Genomic DNA, 23,374 nt, shown 5'->3' with positions numbered 1-23,374 from the left:
CTAACTACTCCTTTTAGGTAACAACTCCTGCAATGGCGTATTTCTTTGTTTTAGATTGCTAAATCCACACTTCTAAATTGTACTTTTCAAACTCACGACTCGACCACCAGCTGTGAAGGCAAAGCGTTGCCGACACCTTGTTCTCGGCCCAGGAAAGAAATCCCCAGTCTTACTTTTCACCATTGCTGTTGCCGATTATGAGTATTTTCTGTGAGCAACCGTCTGCTTCCTGTTTACACCGGCACACACGTGCCCAGATATGTGTTTTCCCGTCTGTTAGTATGGACGTGGATTACTTCTGATATGGAAGTCGCCTCATGTGTGAACTGCTTCATGTCTTGAGCTGAGAAATTTGACCTGATTTGCGTTCAACAGAATGTCTGTTAAAAACGACTGTTTGGATCAAGTTATTTCAGAGTTGTAAGTACTTTTCCACTATGTGTTTATGTCACATGACTACCATTATTCTTTCCACAAATGTACATTGAAGTGGAAAAATACAGTACTTAGTCCAGCCAATCTTGCCACTTGTTTAAAGAACTTCTTAGAGATACCATATGTTTTACTCTTTCTTGCGGCTCTTGTCTTTCCTACAGTACAGTAGAAGGAGTTTCTGTTTCTAACCCTCGCGTTCTCTGTCTGCCTCTCTCTTGTTCTCTTGTTCTCCCTCCGCCGCTTTGGCATTCCTCCCACCTTTGTAACTGCATATGACCTGGTACGGAGCAGGGGTCATGGGCCAGTGGCGAGGGTGCGTCGGGGTGTTGAAGGGGGTTTCTAAGCCCTTCTTGTTATAAGTAGGCCCCCCTTGTCTGCCGTCTCTTTCAGTGGGGAACTGAAATGAACTCCATGGGAGGGCACAGCGCTCTGTCGCAGGCGTCTGCTCACACCACCCCACCCCACCCCAAAGCTGAGGAGGGCCAGCCATCTGCGCCCTTTGTCTAAGGAGGGGGATAGCCACCTCATTTCTTTTCTACGCACCCCTACGCACACACACACACACACACACACACACACACACACACACACACACACACACACACACACACAACCACAAGGAGGAAAAGAGGGACAGAATTTTAAGATTTCTTCCCTCTCCTTCATCTATTTGTTCCCTCCATCTTTCCCCGTCTTGAGAAAGGAAGAAAGAAAGAAATTATTCTTATTGAGCCAGGTGGCTCAGTTGAGCCCTGCCCCTCCTCTCACTCGCTCAGTATAAAATATCATATCTTTTTCCCCTCCTTTCTTTTCCTCAGTCTCTTCTCTCATCTCACTGGCACACAATGACTGGCTGTGTTTGCCCGGGAGTTGACGATTGACTCGCCAAATTTGTTCCCATAGCTCACTGTTTCTGCCCAGACTTTTTGGGAAAGAAATACCAGACCCCCCCCCCCCCCCCCCCCCCCCCCCCCCCTGAAAGATGTTTGAATTACTCAATGGAGAAATAACTCCTGACCAAAGTCATTTTCACCAAACAGTGGATTAAGAGTCTCACATTTGAACATCAAACATGATGCAAAGGCAAAAAGCAGACAACAGAAAAGAACGCCTCCCAGCCATAGCTTGACTCATAACTCATTTTAATGGCCGATGAAAATCAGAATGGATAAAAGAGGGTTTTTTTAAAAAGGCACATCTGACATGTAATCAGCCATGGAAATTGGATACTAAAGGACCATTCCACTTTTTAAAAAAATCTCCCTGGGAGTAAAATATGACAGAGCAGGGTTCATGACCAGAGGGCTGAACAAGACACATCAAATCGCCATTCACAAGATATAATAGTGTGAGATTAATAAAGGAATGCCCTTCACTTCTGATAAAGCACAGATGCTCAATAGGGAGACATACTTAGACTGCAGAGGGGCTCCTTCTACGTACATGTGCTTCTGTGCGCGAGTGTGCGCTTATGTTTATAGTTTATGTAGAAGAAAACCCCCCCAAAAAACACAAGGCGCACAAAAATACATGTGCTCGCCTTGCCACCGGCAATCTCAACATGCCCATAAACTCACTCACTCAGCCATTCACCCGCTCACTCCCTCGCATCCCGTCCCATTGTCTATGGAGAACAGCTCAGTGAATAGAAGACCTAGTTTTTGGTGGTAGAGGCTGGAGGACCCTCTCCACCACTCTTTCTCTTTGGTTCCTATTGTTTGACTGGGCCTCTGCCTCACTGGAGGCCCCTGCGCAGTGTCTTATTAATAAAGTGCACATATTACTATGAAAACTTCGGTGTTGAGTTGCTCTTACGACAGAATTCTTGAACTTCTCAAAATGTTTCACATAACCCACATTGACGTGATGCCGTTAATTTACTTTGCATCAGCACACATTTCGAAAAATTACTTTTTTTAAAGAACAAACTTGCCCTTATGTGCAAAAAGCCCATAAGGGCTCTCAGGTAATGTAACACAGCTTACAGCAGCCATAGAGGAAGTCAGTTGGTACCATTTGTCAGTGGTGTAGTCTCCATGATTCGCAAGTATACACTGTATACTCGCTGACAAAGCTCCAGGCTTCAGCCACACATAAATGCGCAAGGATACAAACAATATAGGTTTTGTGACAGAACCTTCACTTCAGGGAAGTATAACTGCAATAAAATAGATTTCGCAGTGGATGGACTCTCCTCCATTCACTTGTGTTCATTCAATTCACCCTCTGTGGTGTGGAACCTGGACCTTCCCGTATAAGAGAGGCTTTGAGTTTGTCAGTAACATGTCCGACACCTGACGTCACCAACCAATGAACACAACGGGTTTGTAGCGTTGGCCGTGGATAACATTGATGCAAAATCATAGTACCGAAGCATATTCTACAAAAGCAGATTTGAAACGATGGCAAACTACAATACAGTGAATGCAGGTGAATGTGTTTGAGGCTGGGAGGGGATCTCAGTATTCCTAGTGGTGTATTTGCAACAGTAGACATTCGTTTTCCATAATCATATTCTTCCACCGAAGAGCAAGTCTTAACTGCACCGAAGACTTTTCATTATTTGTTTATTTAGAAAGACAGGTGAAGAAACCAAGCAATGGGTTGACATGTGTTGGTCCTTCTAACTTAGAGATTCACATCTTCTATCTTCGAACTTCATATCTTCATAATTTTGTTAGCAAGGAGACTGATTATGTTTAGGGTTTGGATTAAATTAGGGATTGGAGTAAGGCTTCAGGATTTCACGTGCAACACTGATGAATGAGATTTAGGAAATACAGGGAATTAATGTTGTCAGGGATTGATCCTCATCAAGATAAGAATACAAGGGTTTGTGTGTGTGTGTGTGTGTGTGTGTGTGTGTGTGTGTGTGTGCGTGGTGCCATGGTAACCAAGAGGATAACAAACAGCTTGTTGCAGAGTCTCAGCCCTAATTTCATTATTGAGCTTTTATCTGTGTGCAACCTCCCATGTCTTTTCTATCCTATTTGTACATTTTCCAAAAATATCATATTGAAAGTTGAGTCAAGCCAAATCTTTTTAACAACACTGATAGTTGAAAGTGCTGTACATTCAAAATAGTGAAAACCCCAAAAAAACACAATATAAATACAAAGCGCAGTTAAGAAGAAAAAGCAGGCGGTGTAGGCCCAGCCCAACATGCAACTCCTTCAGGACTTTGGGGGTCACGACTGCAAACGCACAATCCTCCACTGTACTGTGGACAATCTGAAACAACTGGTCCTCAGACCTGAGTGACCGTGCTGAGACATGTGGTTCTAAAGGTCAGAGATAAGGGTTGGGGCTCACTGGGACCCATTTAATGATTTAAAGGTGAACAATACGATCATACAATCAATCCTAAAACGTGGAAGCCAGAGAAGGGAGGCCATGGTGGGGGAAATTCATTCTCAGGAGTGTTTTCCTGTTAGAAGCTGAGCTGCAGCATTCTGGACAACATCTAGCCTGAGGAAGAACACCTACATGACATTACATTATAACCCATTCAAAATCATTAAACATTAAAGATGACTTGAACCATGGAGTGAATGTGAACTTGTACTATAAAGATTTTTTGGGATCAGTGATTACAGTAATGAATGCTCACAGTTTACCCAGTACAACACCTGAAAGCAAGACAGGTTGTTCCCGAACATTTGGTCCAAAAGTCTAAAAGGTGAAGGGGGGGAGAACATCTGTGAGACAGAGCTGGCGATTCCATGTGACAATAATTTCCTTTAGAAGAAAAAGTGACACAGGTTGTAACTGGTTCAAAACAGCAAAACAGTTGACAGAGATGGATGGGTCATAAGAAGGGGGTCAGATGTGTGCTCTATTGATCGCAATCTTGCCAACAACAAACAGTGAGCACAACAAAAAGCACTGTACATACATGTCCTGTGATCTTCACTTGCGTGACCCGGGCTTCCTGTAAAACCAAATTCGTGGTACTAAGTTAATTTATTTAGCTGACAGCAGTAAATAAATTGTAGTATTAGATTTATAAGGATTTAGCAGCTGTGTTTAGGTGGCATGGATTTGTTTGTGCTAAAGGCCATTATAGGTGCATGGAGGCTGCGTGTGAGTGTGTGTTTGTGAGCATGTATGTGTGTCTGTGTGTGTGCAGCCTATTTAGTATGTGACTGTTTGTGGTATGTGCAAATGTTCTGTGTATACGTGTCGGCGTATGTGTCTGAACTCCCTTCAGTTGAAATGAGGCCCCTCGGTCTTTCACCCACTCCTGCTACCCTCCTACACACACACACACACACATAGAAAGGACGTTAAATGGGGCGTTAAAGTGGTGAGCGCAGGGCCGGAGTACTGCTCCAAATGATGATGATATAAGGAGGCCGCTGAGGTTCGCACCCCCTTCAGTTTCATGCTGATTCATTGGCTGCTACGCTCCTCTGCCGCCTCGGTACCTCACAGAGACACAAGTGAGCTCAGGGATGTGGCCGTAAACAATGGAAACAAAGTGATGAATTTGCATTGTTTGCTCGAAAACAGGAATAAACTGCCTGCTGCTTATATTCATTTAGAGCACTGCAGTTATCATATCAGAGACACAGCACTGAGACACAGACGAGGGATATGGACCAACAGGGGGATTTCTCAGACAAGATATATGTATACAGGTCTTCCTGACCATGGGCCTTCAGCAGATGATAGAAAATACACGTGTGTGTCCCGGTGAAAGTTCATCCGTGTTAATGGGATTAGACTGACACCCGGTTACATACATTCAGACCAGTGTTATCCACTTAGCCTTTTACCTGGAGCCGTACCAGTATGAAGTGTCTGTGCAGGCTTCTGTCACCTCAAGTGTTATTGTGTGCCCTATAGCGAGGCTTTGACAGAGTTGGACAATCACGGCCTCTGTAAACATCCAGTTTTACTCCAGCCACTGATGCGGCCTGCAGTGACTCACACTTGAAAGCCCACCCGATCCTCGACGGCTCTCAAAGGGTTTCACCGGAGGCGCGGGGGAGCCGAGAGGGGACAGGAGGTACTTGCTTTCTGTTGTGGAATTTTTCTTTTAAAGGTCTGAAAGTCCCACTCATACACCCAAGTGTTTTCAGTTACCGTGGCTGATTAGATTAGCACTCAACATGTTACAATGCAAACACGATGATTGAGATGATTTCAGTTTGCCCAGAGTGATGACGTGTTTGCTCTGGTTGAAGCCACCTTTTAAATCTACCATTGACTACCGTTGAGTAGTCATGGGCTGGAACTGCCAATGTGTTGACGGACGTTGCAGCTTTGTGATCCCATTGCAAGATGCTGCTCTCTAGCTTTATTTGCTCTGGGACAAATACAGCACATCCAGTAAAATTGAGTCCGTATGAAACGTTTAATGTCGGTCTTTAGTGTAGATTTCCTTCTGGTTTTGCTTCTGTGTAGTGGCTCCAACCCTTTTGACCCTATTTGCAAGCTGTTATAGTTGAACAGTCAAATATCCCAACTGAGACATTTATAGTTTAGACCCCCTGACAATCTGGGGAAATGCAGCCATGCTTAGGTCTTTTTCTCATCCTGCGGGACACCCACGCCATAAACTCAAGGACACGCACACACACACACACACACACACACCCCCGACCTCTTCCCCCACAGACAGCGCGCCCTATCCTACTGGGGCCCGTCTTATCCTAATGGGATTGCCACGGTGGAAGTCGCCCAATAATGAATATAATGAAATCAGCAAGGACCCAAAGAAAAGGTTACTGCTCCTCAATGGCAGGCAGTATCCCCAGACAGACTGCACCCTCTCTCCGTCAGAAACCCACAAGAAGGGAGGAGGACGAGAGAAAGAGGAGGAGATTTGCAGCCAGAGCCTGATGGAGGAAGGTTAAAAAAGAGTTTTTCAAAAAATTGCTGGGGGGGGGGGGGGGGGGGGGGGGGGGGGGCAAATGGGAAAATAAGATGGTTGGTGAAGGGAAGCTACGGCCGAGGGGGAATGCGTGTGATGATCTAATAAGATCAGTCGTCTGAATGGCGGGGGCCATTTGATTGGTAAGACATGGGAGGGATTTCAACAGAACAAAGATCGAACCTCACGTACAGACAGCTCTTGCGCCCCGGTCAGACCTGGTGTTCACGTGAGTGATCCAATCACACGTGGTCAGCTCTGAGCACAGGTGGCAGAGCCTCGGGACGCATTGAGGACACCTTCGAGATGCGATCACTCGGAGGACATCCGGAGGTGGTCTGGGACCAATGAACCCACATGCGTCCGGGGCCACGTTGATGGACCAGCCTACCCAGCTGACGTCCTCCTACCTGCATGGGTAGGAGGCCGCATAGGATTCAGGCCATTTTCAAACTTATCAAACCATCCAGTGACCCCTGTGCCCTATAAATGGAGCATTGCTATCTGGTTTTCCACAAGATTTTCAGGTTTTTCCCTTATTTTTCTCCCTGTCTGTATGTGTCTAATGATTCGTGTATACTTCCACCAAAACAGGAAACTGGGAATTGAAGTACCACAGGTAGTCACTCTCCAAAATAAAATTGTGTTTACGGGGGCCAGACTGAGAGATAAACACAAACACAGAGGAGAATTATGGGATGTGCGTGCACGGTTCCTGTGGGACAGGAAATGGGAGCAGTGACAACAGGAAGCCTACGTGAAAACAACAGAGTGAGGATCACCGCAGCATCTCCTCCCCCGTCTTCTCTCCTCTCCTCCATTTCCTTGTCGCTGTCTTCGTCTCCCCGGACTCCTCTTCACACTCCTCCATCAGCTTCTCTGAGTGCACACAGTCGTCGGGCCGTGGTGTCTCCTGGGCCACTTGTCCACTGCTACAAGACAGATGAGAGAAGGAGTGTGCGTAATTGTGTCTGCATTATTGTGCGTGTGCTGGGGACGAAAGCTGTGCTTGTGGCTGGTTGGTTTGTTTGTTTGTGCTGCGTGTGTTTTAGGATCGGCGAATGTCGGCCATGCTTTCAACTGAAAGGGAAAAACAAAGACATACACGTTTCGTTGTATACAGCCACAGTCAGCAGGTCACACTTAAAGCGACAAGTCTTCTAACAAATCCTTGTCAGAACAAAGAAATAGAAGTAATTTCCCTGCCAAGCCTTGCATGATTATTTACATTACATACATACACCAATCGTTGTAAGGAATTACATCTTCAGTTGGACCTAACGGATTCAGGGTAGTGTTCCACACACAGGGTCAAGGGGTCAGAAGGGACTGAAACTAACACGCTGTTCTTCGTCCTTTAAGAAATGCATTTAACTTTTTTATTATTTTTGAACTGCCTTTGGTTTCCAATGAGACCAGCATTTATAGCAGCCCATAAATCTACTGATTTGAATTTTGCAGTGGTCAGTGGATTTGCTCTCTGATTCCAAAAAATTTCATGAAGATCCAAGGTGTAGAGTTTGGTTAAAATTGACCACTGAAATGACTGAAATGCACAAATTATTGGGGGGGACAGAGAGACCCAGAGTCTCCAAAAGTGGAGGATGGAATGACAACGGCTGTGTCACATAATCCAATTCAATATGTCCTTCCTCTGCCTCTGCTCCAGGAAAGAGATGCAGCATGGTTTTCAGTTGGTTTTGTGTCAGCAGTGGATCATGCAAACCTATTCTCCCGAATGAAGTGTTTTGAATGGACTGGGTTTTATCTAGTGACCTAGAGCTTGTTGTCACAATATCGGTAAGTTTCAAGGACCCTTTGTTATGTGAGAGTGTGAAAGTGAATGTCCTTGTGCCGCTCTCTGGTCGGATCAGACGGCACAGTCGAGAGGGATGAGGTCATGTCTCCTTCTCGTCGCGTTTGTCCACCGACTCCCTCTACACAACTCCCGTTACTGCTTCCCTCCTGTGCAGGTCATTAGTTCTTTGAACCTCTCTCCGTCTCCTTCTTCCTCTCGCTCTCCTCTGCACACCCCCTCTTTCTCTCCCTTTAATTTGCAGAGGAGACACACAGCCCCAAGGCCCCCCCAGCTAATTTGGCAGCACCTCACATCAGGGGGGGGGGGGTTGTTTTGATGTTTTAGGGGAGTTTGGTGCCCCACCTCCAGTGGAGCTGCAGAGACTACAGACAGCAGTCTGAGGCCCCCGTGGATAAATGACAGGTTTGCACGGCACCTGAAGCAAACAATATCCCGACTGGCGTGTCGTCGCCGGTGCCACCAACAGCAGATACAGGACGAGCTGGATATGTGTTTCCTCTTCAGTGCCTATTTGTCTAACTTTGCCCTTTAACTGGGACAGAACATGCGTGACTCTGTGTTTCTGTGATCCCTTGAACGCCTACTGTGATAAGCATCTTCAAATTTGACTGATGTGTACATTATTTTGTAAGGCTCTCCATGTACTCCGTGTGTGTCTATATGTGTGTGCGTGTGTGTGTGTGTGTGTGTGTGTGTCTGTGTGTGTCTGTGTGTTTGTAATCGTCTGCAAAAGCGAGTGTATTTGTTTGTGTTATCATTCATTTTTGGTTTATAGCACTTGCCTTTCGAGTTCATTTCTGTCCAGGGATTTTGAAAGTTTGTGCGCTCAAAATGTGGGCGCATGTGCTCATGTGTTGTTTCATTCAAGTTTGTTTGTTTCCATAGGGCTTCAAATGTCTGTGTACGTGTTTGTATGTATGGATTTGTGCATGTGTGCGCCCGCTGTCCTCATTCCCGCCGTGGCCATTGTCACCAGATGTCAGTGCCTGGGAACAGAGGCAAACAATGGTCACCGAGAGGCAAAGGGCAATCGCCTGGGGAGGGGTGACAACAGTCTGTCGTCTAACAGGTTTGTGTTTCATCCACCCTCTCGTTTCATCGGCATGTTTGTGAGTGAGTGGGTGCTGTGAGGGTTTCGGGCGTCTCTTCTCACCACAGTAAAAAACAAATTAAAATGATGAAAATATGCACCAGGGAGACAAGTGAGACAGGAAGAGACAATTGAGATTGAGAGGTGCAGTAGTAGCAAAATCAGCAGCGCCGATTCGAGGAAGCGGGCGCGGTGCAGCGATGTAATGTGTTGTTTTGATACTGTATCACAGGGAAGGGCTGAGAATATCCTGCAATGGAGATAATACCCAGGAAGCCTTTCCCCAGTGGCCGCACGGTTCGAGCCAAACAAAAGAAAAAGCCTGACTGCAATCTTGATGGAAGACAGATTATTATCTTGGCCAGAAAGCCCTGACAAAGCGGACAACCGCACAGCTCGGGACCCTTGGGAAAATAAGCACACGGACAGTAGCAGAGCCCGTGGTGTCAACATGAGGTCAGTGCAAGAGGCTCCCACGAAAAAAAATGCTTTGTCATCCCCCCAGTCATTTCCCTCCAAACAGTGTTCCCTCTATCTGACGGACGGTGTTTTGAGCAGGCAGCGATTGCGCACAGACACCTGCACCAGCTCGCCCTGAGTTTGCATAGCGAGTTTTGTAAATAAGACCTCACTGAAAAACAGTGGTAGCTATTTGTTGTGTAGCTGGGTCAATTCAACCCGGGATTTGCATGTGTGTGTGCATGTGTGTGTGTGTGTGTGTCACCATGGCAAGTTTACATGTAATCCAACAATTACAGTAATTGATCTGTGGAGCAAAGAAAACATCAGGCAGGACACATATCCAGCGCTTGTGTGATCAGGCTTGACCTCCCACGGAGAACAAATACCTATTGTGGCTGATGAAAAGAGGACACAGATGTGGAGGACGAGGGTCTCTTTTAGGGGCCTAGTTAACCACACCAGTTGACAGAGGCCAAAACAAAAGCGAAAGGTTGATTTAGGAAGGCGCTACCCTTCCGCTGAGATTCATACTCTCTATCCTCGCACTTGGGAAATCATTGTTTATATGCACCGTTTAATGCGACATGCTCACTGTACTTTTGTGTTTCACTTTTACTGTAATTTCCCAGTTATGAATAAAGTTCCTACTTGAATTAAATCACCTTGTGGACATAGTGTAAGCTGAGGTCAAAAGGCCACTCGGGTGAATGGGAAGCAGAAGGGTGCACCCGGTGTTTAGGAAAGCCAAACAGACAGAAAGACAAGGCTGTAAAAAGGTTAGCAGCATGAATAGACACTCTTCAATCGCTATGCCCCGCTGCCAGAACAAAAGGTTTCACTCTGGAGGGCTGTTTGTGTTTATCGTGAAAATATTCTCTCAACTATCACTCCATTTCTTTGAACCCCCTCTTTCCTCTCTTTCCTCCTCCTCACATGACTCCTTTCCACTTTGTTTCTTTCCCTTCCACCCGTTCCTCATGCCTGGGCGCAGAGGTGCACGTGGTGGACGTTGCCTAATTACCCATGAACACCAACAGCTCAAGTGGTCCTCCGAGAATGATGTAAATGGGTGACATTTACGAAAATGTCAGTGGGTTTTCAGAGGAAGCAATAACGGACGAAAGAGACCCCATTATAGCCGAGCATTTTTATTGTGTCGATGCGTCTTCCATCCCTCCGTTACTGCCTTCAGAAGATTTGACTTTCATTTTGCCATTCAGTCTAATGTGGCCTCGATCCACAGGGGCTGAGGAGATGCTGTTGACTCAGGAATGATGCAAAACGGCGGCTGTGAGACAAAGTCTGCAATTTCTCTCCGGCAAAATGTAATGAGACGATCCATGTGCCCCTAAGTGTTGTAACATTATATAATATATAATAATATATTACAATGATATCCTCTGAAAACATAGTTGTGGGCGCTCATTGTCATCAGCATGTATCATTGTAAGCTGCAGCATCAGCTTTACAATTTGAAGAACTACAACTCTTCATTTTAACTCCCCAGAATGATGTGATAATAGTAATAAAAGAATCAGTTGATAAACAAAAGTAATTCATAAAGTGACAAGACGAGTCAACAACCATGCCAGCACTTCTGTGAGACTGTATTTAAGCACAGCAGAGCTTTGAGCTGCTAACATGCAGATTTTTAGAAGGTGTAATGTTCACCGGCTTAGTTTAGTAGGTAGGCAAACCAACATTTGATAATTAGCTGATGTACTAAATGTATATCATTAGCTTTGCAGGTGTTTGACCATAAAACAAAGCATCAAGCAGACAACTGAACACTTAACTGAGAAGTGGGGGAATCACAGCAAACCATCAAAAGGAATTTAGCAAAAGAAACGGTCACCAAAGTGTTTAGGGTTCCTTTTCTTGGGACCATGAATTTCCACAAAAAATATAATGCTCTTCAAATATTCCCTGGTTTGAACTTCTCCAACGTGACGATTTACTTCTTTTCTCTATTTCCTCTGTGGACTTCTTGGTTTTCGGCAACTGGTCAGAAAAAAATAGTAATTTGAAAAACATCACATTTATAGACACATTCCAAGACTAAATGATGAATCAAGAAAAAAAAATCAAGTGAGTAAGTTAGTTGCAGGCCAATTTGTAACTGATGACCAAAGGACATGTACAGTTAATGGACAATCCCTGCCGTCCACCGTTTCATTTAGCATGTATTAGCATTTGTCTTGTAAGTTGCTTTCCCCCCTATTCCACTTACAAATGATCTGGTGGTGGTTGTTGTTGTATGCGCCCATGGCTTGGAAAAATTAGCTTGTCTTACTTTGACCTTTGACCCGGTCTGTCCTCTGGTTATGTAGCTTCATGACTAAGCTCGCCTCCTTGTTTTGACTTGGGTGTTGCCTTTTAATTAAAAGAGCATGCGGGGCTGCCTTCAATCGGAATGATACCGTGACGAGGAATGGTTTGACCTGTCTGTGTAGGAGGAGGCTGGAAACAATGTGTCTGTAGGACATCCATACCCCTGAGCTATATAGTCTCTCTTAAATCTGTACCTTCACTCTGTGACCACAGCTTCCGCCCGAGACTCATGACGCCCTCCTGCTTTGCAGCATTCCACTATTCTACCCTCTCCGCGGCAAATGACCTGACCGGCCCCAACTGATCTGTTGGGCTTGTGACCCCCTGTGACTTTTCACGAGAATGAAAAAATAAAATGGCCAGGCTGTGACCAGTTTTCCGGCATTACGTTTCATTCCTGTTTCCCTGAAGCCGATCCCCGCAGTAGGCAAATGAAACCTAAAAACTACACTACAACAAAACTGCACCCATCGACTCAAAATGGGGAACCTGGCGCCTGTAAGCCATAAGGGGATGTTGACTGACTGCTTGAATGTTCTGCCTGTGGCACCTTTCAGAGTCCATACAGGGACACTCTCAAATGTGTTTCCTTCCTCTACAGCTACGTCTGAATGGCTGACGGGTGGAGAGGTGGAGCAGGGCGGGAGGGACCTTCAGAGATTCCCCCGTGTGTCGGACTTGAAAGTTTTCTATCTCTGTGAACCTTACATCAAACGATCATGAGCTACTGTTGGCTCTTTGAAGTGGCGGGGGGGGGGTTGTTCAGAGCTGAATACAGGCCTCTGCCTTGACATGTTCCGTTTCAGAATGGACTCTGTCGTGGTTTAAAAACAGCTCTGCTAAAGGTCTGCTGAGAATGGCACAAGATCAAGGCTATAAGGACTTATCTCTCAGTTACCATGTCTGACACACTCAGGAGGGTCTGCAGACACACACAACTATCACAACTACTCCTGCTGCTGTCTTCTACAATCTACCACTGCTGTTACTAACCCACTTCCATAACATAATGAATATACCATATATAAACCAATATGTGCTTTTAAGAAACAAAATTACTAATTGCGCAACTTTATATCAAAACAAAGTTTTGAGAACCTTTAAGAATATTTTTTTTACATGAGTTACTAATAGAAAATACTTAATAATACAAATGATATGATGCTGCTTTAACTGCTAGTAACATCTTCCCTATATACTGTGTTATTACAACTTTTATTGCCAGTAAATTGCTTCCTGCGCTAATGTGATTCTCTGTCTTATATGTACTTGTTATTTGTACATAGCTTGTTGAATGTAATGGTTACACATGAACATGAACATGTAGTCATTGGTGTTTGGTTTGATTCTGTGGTGGAAAGAGTTTTGCGGACGGGCGCAGGGACCATGCGGACTCCTCAGACACAGGCAGGGGGAGGGGGGGGGGGCTCTGGTTCTCCCATGCACCACCATCTACTGACATTGGCCACCGCTCCACATTAAACACCCCGCATTCATAAAACTGAAAAAAGAACGGAACGGAGGAGCCGTCTGTCAAGAGGTAGCCGCCTGCCTCCCCGTCCACTGCGCACAGCACGTCTCCGGAGCAGAAGCCACGCGAAACTCAGAGGAGGAGGCGAGGGAAGAGAGAGACGAGAGAAGAGAGAGAGAGAGAGAGAGAGACGAGAGAGAGAGAGAGAGAGAGAGAGAGAGAAGAGAGAGAGAGAGAGAGAGAAGAGAGAGAGAAGAGAGAGATGGCCAAAAGCGAGCGGCAGAGAAGAAGTTTGAAGAGCGAGGAGTTCTTCTTCGACTCCGAGGCGTCGCTCTTGGACCAGCGAGACTTCGACATGTCCAGTTGCCCCTTCGATGACGTCTTCCGCTCCGGAGACTCTCACATGGAGCAGATCAACACTTTTCTGAAAAACGTGCAAGTTCTGCTGGAGGCGGCTCGCTTTCTGGAGAGCGCCGAGAGGAAGGACGGAAGTGAGTCTATTCGTGCTGCGTTGTTTGATCCTTCTCCCCCCCCCCACCCTCCCGCTCGCCCTCTTTAGTTTTCAGGGAAAAAAACAACAAAAAAACAAGACTTCATTGTCATGGGGACGCAGACAACAAAGGGCTGAGTTCATCCAACTAAGCACCACTGTCTTCTGTGGAGCACAGCTGCTGCCCGGGCACCAGACGAGCACGAGGGGAGTTTTAACCCAGATACAGAACGTTATGGACCGTACTTGATCTGCATCGTGTGCGTCGCCTGCACAGCTCCCGACTCAGGGATCTGACATGTCCCCCTCCGCAGCATAGATATAGCAATATGACATAATGATCAGGTGTGTGTGTCGGCCCACCACACCGATATGATTAATCTGACCACATCGCAGCGCCCTCCAACCCAGTTTGTGATGATGTCATTGTGCCCCCGCAGACTCGATCGAAGACAGGAAAAAAAAAATAAAAACAGCCCAATAGATAAAAACGCTCAGGACTTTTAGCCGATGGGTAGATCCGACATTTATGAGACACGCGGGTGCCTGGCTGTTTAACTTTATTATTTATGATTTCTAAGGAATACATGAGGAATTTAGCAGTTCTCCACATATATGGGGTTCCTTGTATGTGGCATATACATCTCACAAATTACAAGTAGACGCCGACCTGCATCTAACAGGATTTTAAAGAAACGCAACATTAAAAACGATTAAGATCAAGGATGTCCCCGTTTCCGTTTTAACGAGTCATGCTTTATGAAAAAACACTGGGAATATAGGGCTGTTTCTTCCCCACCACTTCCGCGTGCATCTGTCCGTGCAGAGGGATATTTTCGTGGATGGAGTGGCTTTAATGTGCACAAGTCCTCTGAGTAATGTCATCTATTGTAATGTAACGTGGAAATTTTGTACAGGAGCAGATCGCCGCGGCTCCTCCGCTCTCCTTCCTCTCGGTTGTTTGCTTCCTGCTATTTGTGGGTGTGTCGCACTGGTTTCCACATGGCGCAGAGCTCCTCCGCGGTTGGTCGGGTGCGAGCTCAACCCACGACGCTTGTCAAAACCTCCCGCCAATCAGAGGCGCGCTCGACGGTGACGTCACGTGTTGCTGGGCCTGGCTTCAGCCGGCACGTACGCCCCCACTGTCGCAGTGAATCGCGGGACTTGTAGGAGTTGTGGAGGAGAGTGGCGTGGATGCGCGTGAGGGGGGAAGTGATGACACACGAGGGGTACTTGTGCTCAGTCCTTAACATATCAATAAGACCCTCAATCGAAAAGTAAATGATTGATGACCTAAGTTTGTTCAGGGTGACTCACATGTGTAAATACATCAACAGTCCTGGTATGATACATCACTGGTCAGTCATCTGAAAACAATGTTGCATATTTCATTTATATCTTTAAATTAAATATTTTTCTTCATTGTCATTTGTCGCAGCCACGAACTCTATTGAAACTACCATGAATAATCGGCATGTCATTTATAAATAATATATGTAGCCCTTCAAACTTGCCCTATCCCACATATTGAGCCATTAAACTCGCCTGCGTCAATCGCGTCTACATCATGACGTCACCACCGACGACGTCTCAGTTGATCACTGACACTTACCTCAGAATAACTCATGAAAATAACAAATTGTGCATGTATGACAGTCATTTTCACATGCGCGGCGAAAGACTCTGTTTCCCATAATGCAACGCGGCTAGGCCGGCCTCTCCTCCGTCGGGGCCCCGCCCCTCAGCTGTGCAGCTAGGTAAACAAACAGGAGAGGAGAGGACGCGACCAGCGGCACGGCACTCTGCTGGCTCGGGGTTTCCTCGGGGAAGTTTTGTATAGTTTTTACCAGCTTTTGTAAAAACAGATAGTCATGATAATATCGTGTTTCGTAGTAACTTTTAATACTTTGATACTCTCGTTTTGACATTTTTTCTTACAACTAAACCGGGGAAGGATTGGCTTAGCTCGCTAGCTCGGAAACACTGGTCCCCCTCTCTCTCCGCGTTCGACAAAAGCTGCTGATGAGCCAGCGAATACACAAAAGAAGATAATAATACAACCTTTGTGTACACATCAGTTGAATGATAACTGATGCGCCGTCTTCCCTGTAGTTAGAAGCGTTCGGTCGTTGCTGCCGTTTGCACAGCTAACAGTTCAAGCCCCGAAGGGAGCACAGCAAACGACCACGGCAGCCTGCCTCGGGAGAGCATGACGGCCGTTCAGCTGATAAATATCCAGCGGCTACTGGAAGCTGCGGATTATCTCGAGAGGAAAGACAGAGGTAATTGTATATTCTACCGTGTGTAAAGCTGGAGAAGACAGCAAAGTGAACGGCACTGGCGTTTTCTCCACTCGTAAAATTAAGGAATCACATTTCATTCGTGACATGGAGATGTTTGACCCGGGGGCTCGTGTCATCCTCGCGAATCGATGCATAGGATCGAGTGAAAATAATACAAGATAAAAAAAAGTGTTCGAATGTGTGGCTGACTGTGAACCGCACGTTTCTCTTGCTGCAGAGTGCGAACATGGATATGCCTCCGCGTTCCCGTCAAACCAGGAGGACACAAACTATCAGCGGCAGCGGAAATTCCGAAATAAGAAGTTCAGCAGTAACCACAATAGGTAAGAGGCTGCTCTCCTTCACGTGTCACCCCAGTCTTTTAGGTAAAACTGTCTTTTTAACGCGATGTGACGATGAACCCGGGCGAGTGTGCTGCAGGCAACATATGATTACGTGCCAACGCTCTCTGGTAAGGCTTGGTAAACAAGAGAGCTGTCACCAGCAGCGTCCACACGATCTTTGGGGGGAAAAAACGTTTCTTTAACTAGTAGGGGCATGTATAATGGTAATTTGCACGTATGGAAATTCTCTCTCTCACACACACACACACACGCACACACACACACACACACACACACACACACACACACACACACACACACACACACACACACACACACACACCGTTGTGCTGCCGGCCTGGGGGAGGGGGCAGCAGCAGCAGCAGCAACGGCTCCGCTCGCTTCTCATCAGCTGATTGTCAAACGGACTGCAGTGGCTGAGGTTAGGGACCGCGGTCAAAGTGACGACTCGAAAAACGAAGAAAAAGTCAACTGTCGTGTCGTGCGGTCTGCCTGATTTAATAAACCCATGACATGTTGCCTTATTTCAAAGTGAGGGGCTTTTGTAGGTCTTGGTGGTGCTCCAGGTTTTTTTGGGTTTTTTTGCATGCCACGTGTGTTCTACACTGTGGGAGAGGAGGGTAGTTTTCTCCTGTGCCCTTAAGGGGAAGAGCTGCTATTTATGGCTGGTGTTGTTTGCAGACATCCAAAGGTGACTACGTGGAGCCTTTTCAGGACTCGTGATGTTTAGGGTTATCAGTGATTTCCTGTTTCACCTCTATATACAGTTTTATTGTATAAAGGAAAGCATTCATACACCTTTTTGTGTGCATCGGTTCAAAGCCGATGATGTGTTTTTGTGGAACACATGTTAAGTTATCTATTCTGTTGTGTTCCTTCATGTCACTGATAATCACGTGATTAGCTGCCACACAGATTAAGGCCCTTGTTGAGCACGGTGCTTTCACTGATGAAACAAACTTGCATTTATTATTTGGAGAGGCAGGCAGGAATCTCTCAAGTTAAGACCCACCGGCATTGTGTTTTCTCTTGGTGCTAGGCTGCTTACATTAATCTGGTCATTGACAGCCATACATCAAATGCAAGCTCCACTCGCGCGCTCTCTCTCTCTCTCTTTCTCCCTTTCTGAGCCTTTTAATATTAATGCAAGAGTGGGCCACAAACAGGAACTGCGCATTACTCATCATGAGCGCAGAACGCTGCCTAGTTCTGCATAGTAACAGTCATCATCAGATATACTGTAGGTCTGAGGCCATGATCATGCGTTCACAGATTTGGTTCTAATAGAGAAACTCTGTGAGAATGCATCATTTAATGATGTTTTGGAATAATTTACTTGTTCATCTAAAAATAAATTGCGGGGAAAGCGGAGACGGCTCCTATGTGGTGAACAACTTTAGAATAGAGATGAGCACTCAGGAGAAAACAGGAGCACTCGGAGAGCGCAGACCTCCACTGGCTGAGCGGTTTTGCCTTATTTCGCAATGGGGATTAATCCTTTGGAAAAAAAATCCCGGATCCCTCCCAAAATGTAATTCACCTGTTGCCATGCCCAAGACCTACCTTTAATAAAATGTCTATGCAAATCTGTCCTAAATTTTTTGAGTAATCCTGCAAACAAACAAACAGACAAACCAAACCAATCACAAAACCTCCCAGGAGGTGAGAGTGTCAGGAAGAAGCACAGAGAATGTGCGATATTGATGTTCGGTGTTTGTCTTGCCCTCCATGGAGACCAGCTCACAGAGTGAGGTAACACCATTCAGCATCTAGCACCATTCATCAGCCTCATACCATTGTGCATTTTATTTCCTCCCCGTTGGAGCTGCACACTGTGCAAACCAACAAAACAGCATCATATGGACGTGCGTGCCCACTTCTGTCAGGTTCACTATTACTCCACTTATATTCAACAGTCCTGTTCGTGGTTTGCTGGAATAGGTGAGACATCTTGCTAATTGGTCCAAGCTGTGAGCCATCTTCACCATCTCACACTGTCACGTAATTACAGTGTCCACTGAAATAAATGCATCGCCCTTCGGCCCGAAAGAGGTCTGAACAAATGAGAGCGTGGTGCTCTACCTGCACCTCTGTCGTATTACTGTTTCTGTTCATTCCTCAGTGACAGTCGGCTCCACAGTTATGGTTCATCTGACTTTTGTACTGATTATGGTAATTTCGTGATTATTTACATTAACTTGACATTTTTTTTAAACGCCCCCAGTAGTTTTCTTTCTGGCACGAGCTTGCTCCAGCGTTAGCTACCTTCTCCTTCTCTGTAGCGTGCGGAGGCTTAAAGTGATGAGCTTATCTGACCCTGTCCTCTGTTGCCTACTGTTTATAGCAGGGTTGCTTTATCTCATTGACCCACTCGGTGTGTACATACACACATACACACACACCTGCATAAAGAAAATGCTGCAGTTGTGTGTGGCTTTGAGCCCGTTTATAATCTGTATTGCATTGTTGTCGAGGTCCACACACGCAGATATCTGATTCAGGAGGCAGGCTGAGGGGTTTGTGATAATAAAAGCCGACGGGAAACCAAATTGACTCGGGACTCTCAGAACAAGAGGCCAGACTAAGATTTTGTTTTTGGCTGTGGAGGGGGATTTGGTCCAGGGCTGAACCAAGGCCTGTTTTATTTTCAGATTAAGGGACAGTGTGACAACAGAATTTCAGTTGAAAAGAACTTCCTGTTCTTAAGTTATTCTTCTATGGAAAAATAACAGAATTCTCACATGACGTGTTTCTTCACTATCCGTGTTATTACTCCCTTTTCATAACCTTTTTAAACATTTTTTTTACCTACTACTCTTTCTTTCTCCGATGACACTCTATATTTTGATTCCCTGCTGTCATTTTTAAGATGAAGTAGTTATTTAAAAAAAATCATTGCCACGCTGCTTGACCTGGCCACAACTGTAATAGTTCCCCACAGTGCTTCTTTCATTCTTCAAGGGGAATAATCAGCCAGAAAGCCAACATTATTACACATGTTCACACTGAATCTTTTTATGGGGAAACGCTCAGAGTTTGGAAAAGATTACAAATGGCGTGTGGGTTGCCAAGCAACACAAAATTAGTGCGCAGTGACAGCTGATGACGCAAATGATGAACTCCAAAACACTCATCGTCACACTCGGTTACAGAAATCAGTGGATTGACTGCGAGTAGAAAGTAAATGATATGTCGCTTTCAAAGCCTGCAATTCAACACGAGTCTTTTCTCCAGTCCAAGTCCATTTTTAAAATGGAGCTTTTGACCGTGAACAGAAAAGATCAAGTCGCCTTAGATTTGTCCGTTTTGTGATTTCTTTCGTTTTTAAATGTGTGTGGCTGCAGGGTGCAGTCATGAATGACCATAACGGTGGTTGTAGAATATGTAAGTTGAAACCTGTCAAGAGTGTGTGTGTGTGTGCGCGTGTGTGCGCACGTAGGCTGTGGCAGGTTTTCAGGATTTGGCCCGTGTTAGCACTGCGTTCTTCGCTGCGATAGCTGCGGCTCAACCCGGCCATTGAACTTGTCACATTGAATCAAACATACGGCCACATTAGACCATACATGCAGTCGTGCATACCCAAATAACATGAGCAGCTCTAATGTGGACATATGGTGTTTTTATTGGTGTGAATAATTAAACACACAAAAATTATTTCCTCTGAGGAGGGGCCGATTTTTGTAGACTCGACCACAGAACTGTCTGTAGTCGGACAGTCTTATCCCCTTCCTCCCCCATTCTTATATCCATGTTTTCTCCATACATCCTGCTTCCACATCAACAAGATGGCAGCTGAGCTGACGTGAACGTCTATTGCAAACCCACAATAAAGATAAATTCTACATGACTCAGGAGAGGCTCCCCCAACCCCACCACACACACACACACACACACACACACACACACACACACACACACACACACACACACAAAAACTTTACCCCCCAAGGCGAGGTGGAGTGCAGTTTGTGTGGATGGGAACTCAGCCATTTAAGTTATCAGGAGTAGGGCTTGTCTCCCTTCAGTATGTTGCCACACAAAAAGACACACTTAGGGACCAGCTGATTCACTTTACATTATTAACAGAGCACTGAACCCTGGGTGCTGCATGCTGAGGTGTGTGTGTGTGTGTGTGTGTGTGTGTGTGTGTGTCACACTGCAGCCACTTATGCTCACTTAAATTTACACCCACACACACACACACACACACACACACACACACACACACACACACACACACACACACACACACACACACACACACACACAGTTGTGCTGTGCATTATTGAGGAGGAGGCTGTATAATGCCACTGTGCAGGCCTGGCTGTCACATTTTGTTATCTCCTTTGCTCTGGGTCTAGAGTTCATCTCACTGGAGATTAATTAATACATTTATAAAATCAATTTGGACAAGCTAATTTGCTATGCATTTTCTACCCCTGTTTGTCTACCTCGTATAGTTATGAATATAGTATTACACCTTAGTTACAGAGAGTGCATTGTCTTTTTCGAATACTGTCTATCTGTTCTTTGCTTGTCCTGCATGAAAAGGTCTACATCTGCTCTTTATTTCATAACCTCTGTTTTTTTGTCTCTGCAGGTCCACACATAATGAACTGGAGAAGAATAGGTGAGTTGGCATTAAATATTCAAAAAACACTTTGAGCCATCCATTAAATCATAGAGCGCAGCCTACAGGCACATGCACACCCTGACCTGACATGTGAATAAGTCCATCATGCCCTACTTTCATTTTGCCCCACAAGATTCTTGCCCTTCTTTTAATAATCACTTCCTGTTCTGTGGCTCCTGAAAAACATAAGTAAGGGGTGACCCACTTGTGTCCAGTTAAGGACGTTCCCCTCTTCTCATTTCACCACCTCGTTTTCCCCCTCTCGTGCTCACACTCTTTGCACCTTTATGCAACAGTTTGGCGGCCCTGGGCTGAGCTGGAAGTCAAGTGAAAAGTTACATGTTTGTTTTCATTTGCATGGAGTAGTGAAAACAAAGTCAGCCCTATATCTGGACAAAATGTCCTTTCAGTGTGGTTCACGCCCGAGCATAGTTCTATACTGAGTAATATCTCTGCATTCAAGATGGTATCTGCAGTGAAAGAAATGTGGGGTATTCAGGGAGACCTTGGGATATGATGGTTTTCCACGTCCTCTTTTGAAGAGAGCAAACTCTGGTTTTCCCAGAAGCCCTCATCAGATTGAGTCCACCACCCACATAGGTTGCTCGCTTGTGTTTATGCTCTGTGACTTTGCGTGCTTCGAGAGACGAGCTGTTAAGGGTTTCCTTCACCACCATAAATAAGAGCGACTAGACTTGCTGGATTTATGGCAAATAGAAAAAACAAACAAGCGTCGCCCTCCATTGCATTATTGCCGAGGGTGTGGGTACAATGAAAGGATGTGGGAGGATGGATCCATTCAGTGTAATTGCATATCACCTCGGCCTGTTTTTCTCACCATTCTCACTGGCAGCCTCTCCTAAAAGGATGGGAACATTGGAAGGAGAGGCGTCCAGTGAGTTAAATATAGACAAGAGTTGATGTGTCATCTCGGTGCTCATATGCGATGCCCCACAAAGCCAGCCGGTCGACTGACTGGCCTCGGCAGATTGCGGCATCAATGCAGGGCTGCGTTACCCCCCCCCCCCCCCCCCGGTGTTCCACCCACACAAATCCATTTCCCAAAAAATGTGCCAGAACAGTTGTTTGTTCCTACAACACAGTGTGAAGGCTGTTTTCAGCACTCCTTCCACATTTTTTTGCAGCCACGGTTCCTATGGCCATTTATCGGCTAGAATAATCTGCCAATCAGAGCAGAGTAGTGTAGAGGCTGGAGATGACAGAACAGAAGGCATCAGAGCTTTCTCAGTTCTAAATGGTGGCATAACACTGAATTGTGGTTGCTGCAGTGTTATGAACCATTAGATAGATCATTCGTTTAAGTAGTGGATTGAGACTTCACGCATCATAAAACTAAAAATAGTGATCTACCCACCCATGTTAGTTTTCATTCCCGTGAGGTGTACTACATCTTGAGAACCTTCTTGTGCCTCCTCTCTTTCCTGACTCCACCTGGCTGATCCGTGCAGACTCGGAGAGAGACAGAGCTGCACCACGACAGAGTGGGCTAAGAACAGGCTGTCCTGTAACACACCACACTGTACCTCATCCAGATACTGGCAGCCTGCCTTTTCCCCCTCCTGCCCTTGTCTTGGTTTTCATGTTGACACAGTGAGCTGGGTGCTGTTGCGTAGAAGTCGAACGGCACAGAACTAATTTGAATTTCCATTAGCGAAGGAAGAGGATACAAATTGAAATGGTAATCCATCTTTTTAGAAGTACAGTTAAAGTCAGAATCGTTAGTAATCCCCCCCCCCCTTTTTTTTGGCAGCAGTTAATCCAATTCCCTTTAAGCACATGCCCCACTGTAAGCTATACGTATCCGGCATAGTTGTTCACCCAAGTGTGTCAGGCTCATACTGTGATTCTATAACAGCAGCGGCAACAGCATTCGTTCCATCTCAGCAAACTTCCAGGTCTTGTAAATTGGAGGCATCTCTTTTATGGTCCAGCCTGACTGAGCCCCCCCCCCCCCCCTTTTTTTTTTCAACTCTTATCAACACTGTATATCTGCTGCCGGCGAGACGATTTGCCTTGCATGGCTACCACACAGGTCTTGATAACCTCTTTGACAAGCAGACTGGTCGTGACAGCAGAGACCACAGGACACGGATAAAA

At 45.7% G+C, this 23,374-nt stretch overlaps 1 protein-coding gene across 2 annotated transcripts in view; it reads left to right on the top strand.

Annotated features, from left to right (window-relative positions):
- The first annotated feature begins 13,499 nt into the window (after window positions 1-13,499).
- Window positions 13,500-23,374, top strand: part of mxi1 (max interactor 1, dimerization protein) — a 29,282-nt gene continuing 19,407 nt past the window's right edge. Inside the window, exons 1-3 of one of the 2 annotated variants that reach the window (XM_035638382.2) lie at window positions 13,500-13,977; window positions 16,497-16,602; window positions 21,224-21,253. In XM_035638382.2, coding sequence (XP_035494275.1) covers window positions 13,749-13,977; window positions 16,497-16,602; window positions 21,224-21,253 — 365 coding nt within the window. In that variant the 5' untranslated portion in view covers window positions 13,500-13,748. Of the gene's footprint in view, window positions 13,978-15,738; window positions 16,259-16,496; window positions 16,603-21,223; window positions 21,254-23,374 lie in introns of those variants that run through there. The other variant, XM_035638383.2, reaches the window with a different exon arrangement.

The sequence above is a fragment of the Scophthalmus maximus genome, chromosome 8 (genome assembly GCF_022379125.1).
Source record: "Scophthalmus maximus strain ysfricsl-2021 chromosome 8, ASM2237912v1, whole genome shotgun sequence".
Lineage (NCBI taxonomy): Eukaryota > Metazoa > Chordata > Actinopteri > Pleuronectiformes > Scophthalmidae > Scophthalmus > Scophthalmus maximus.
Note: the sequence above shows the minus strand (reverse complement) of the source record. Positions and strands in the feature narration are given on the sequence as shown.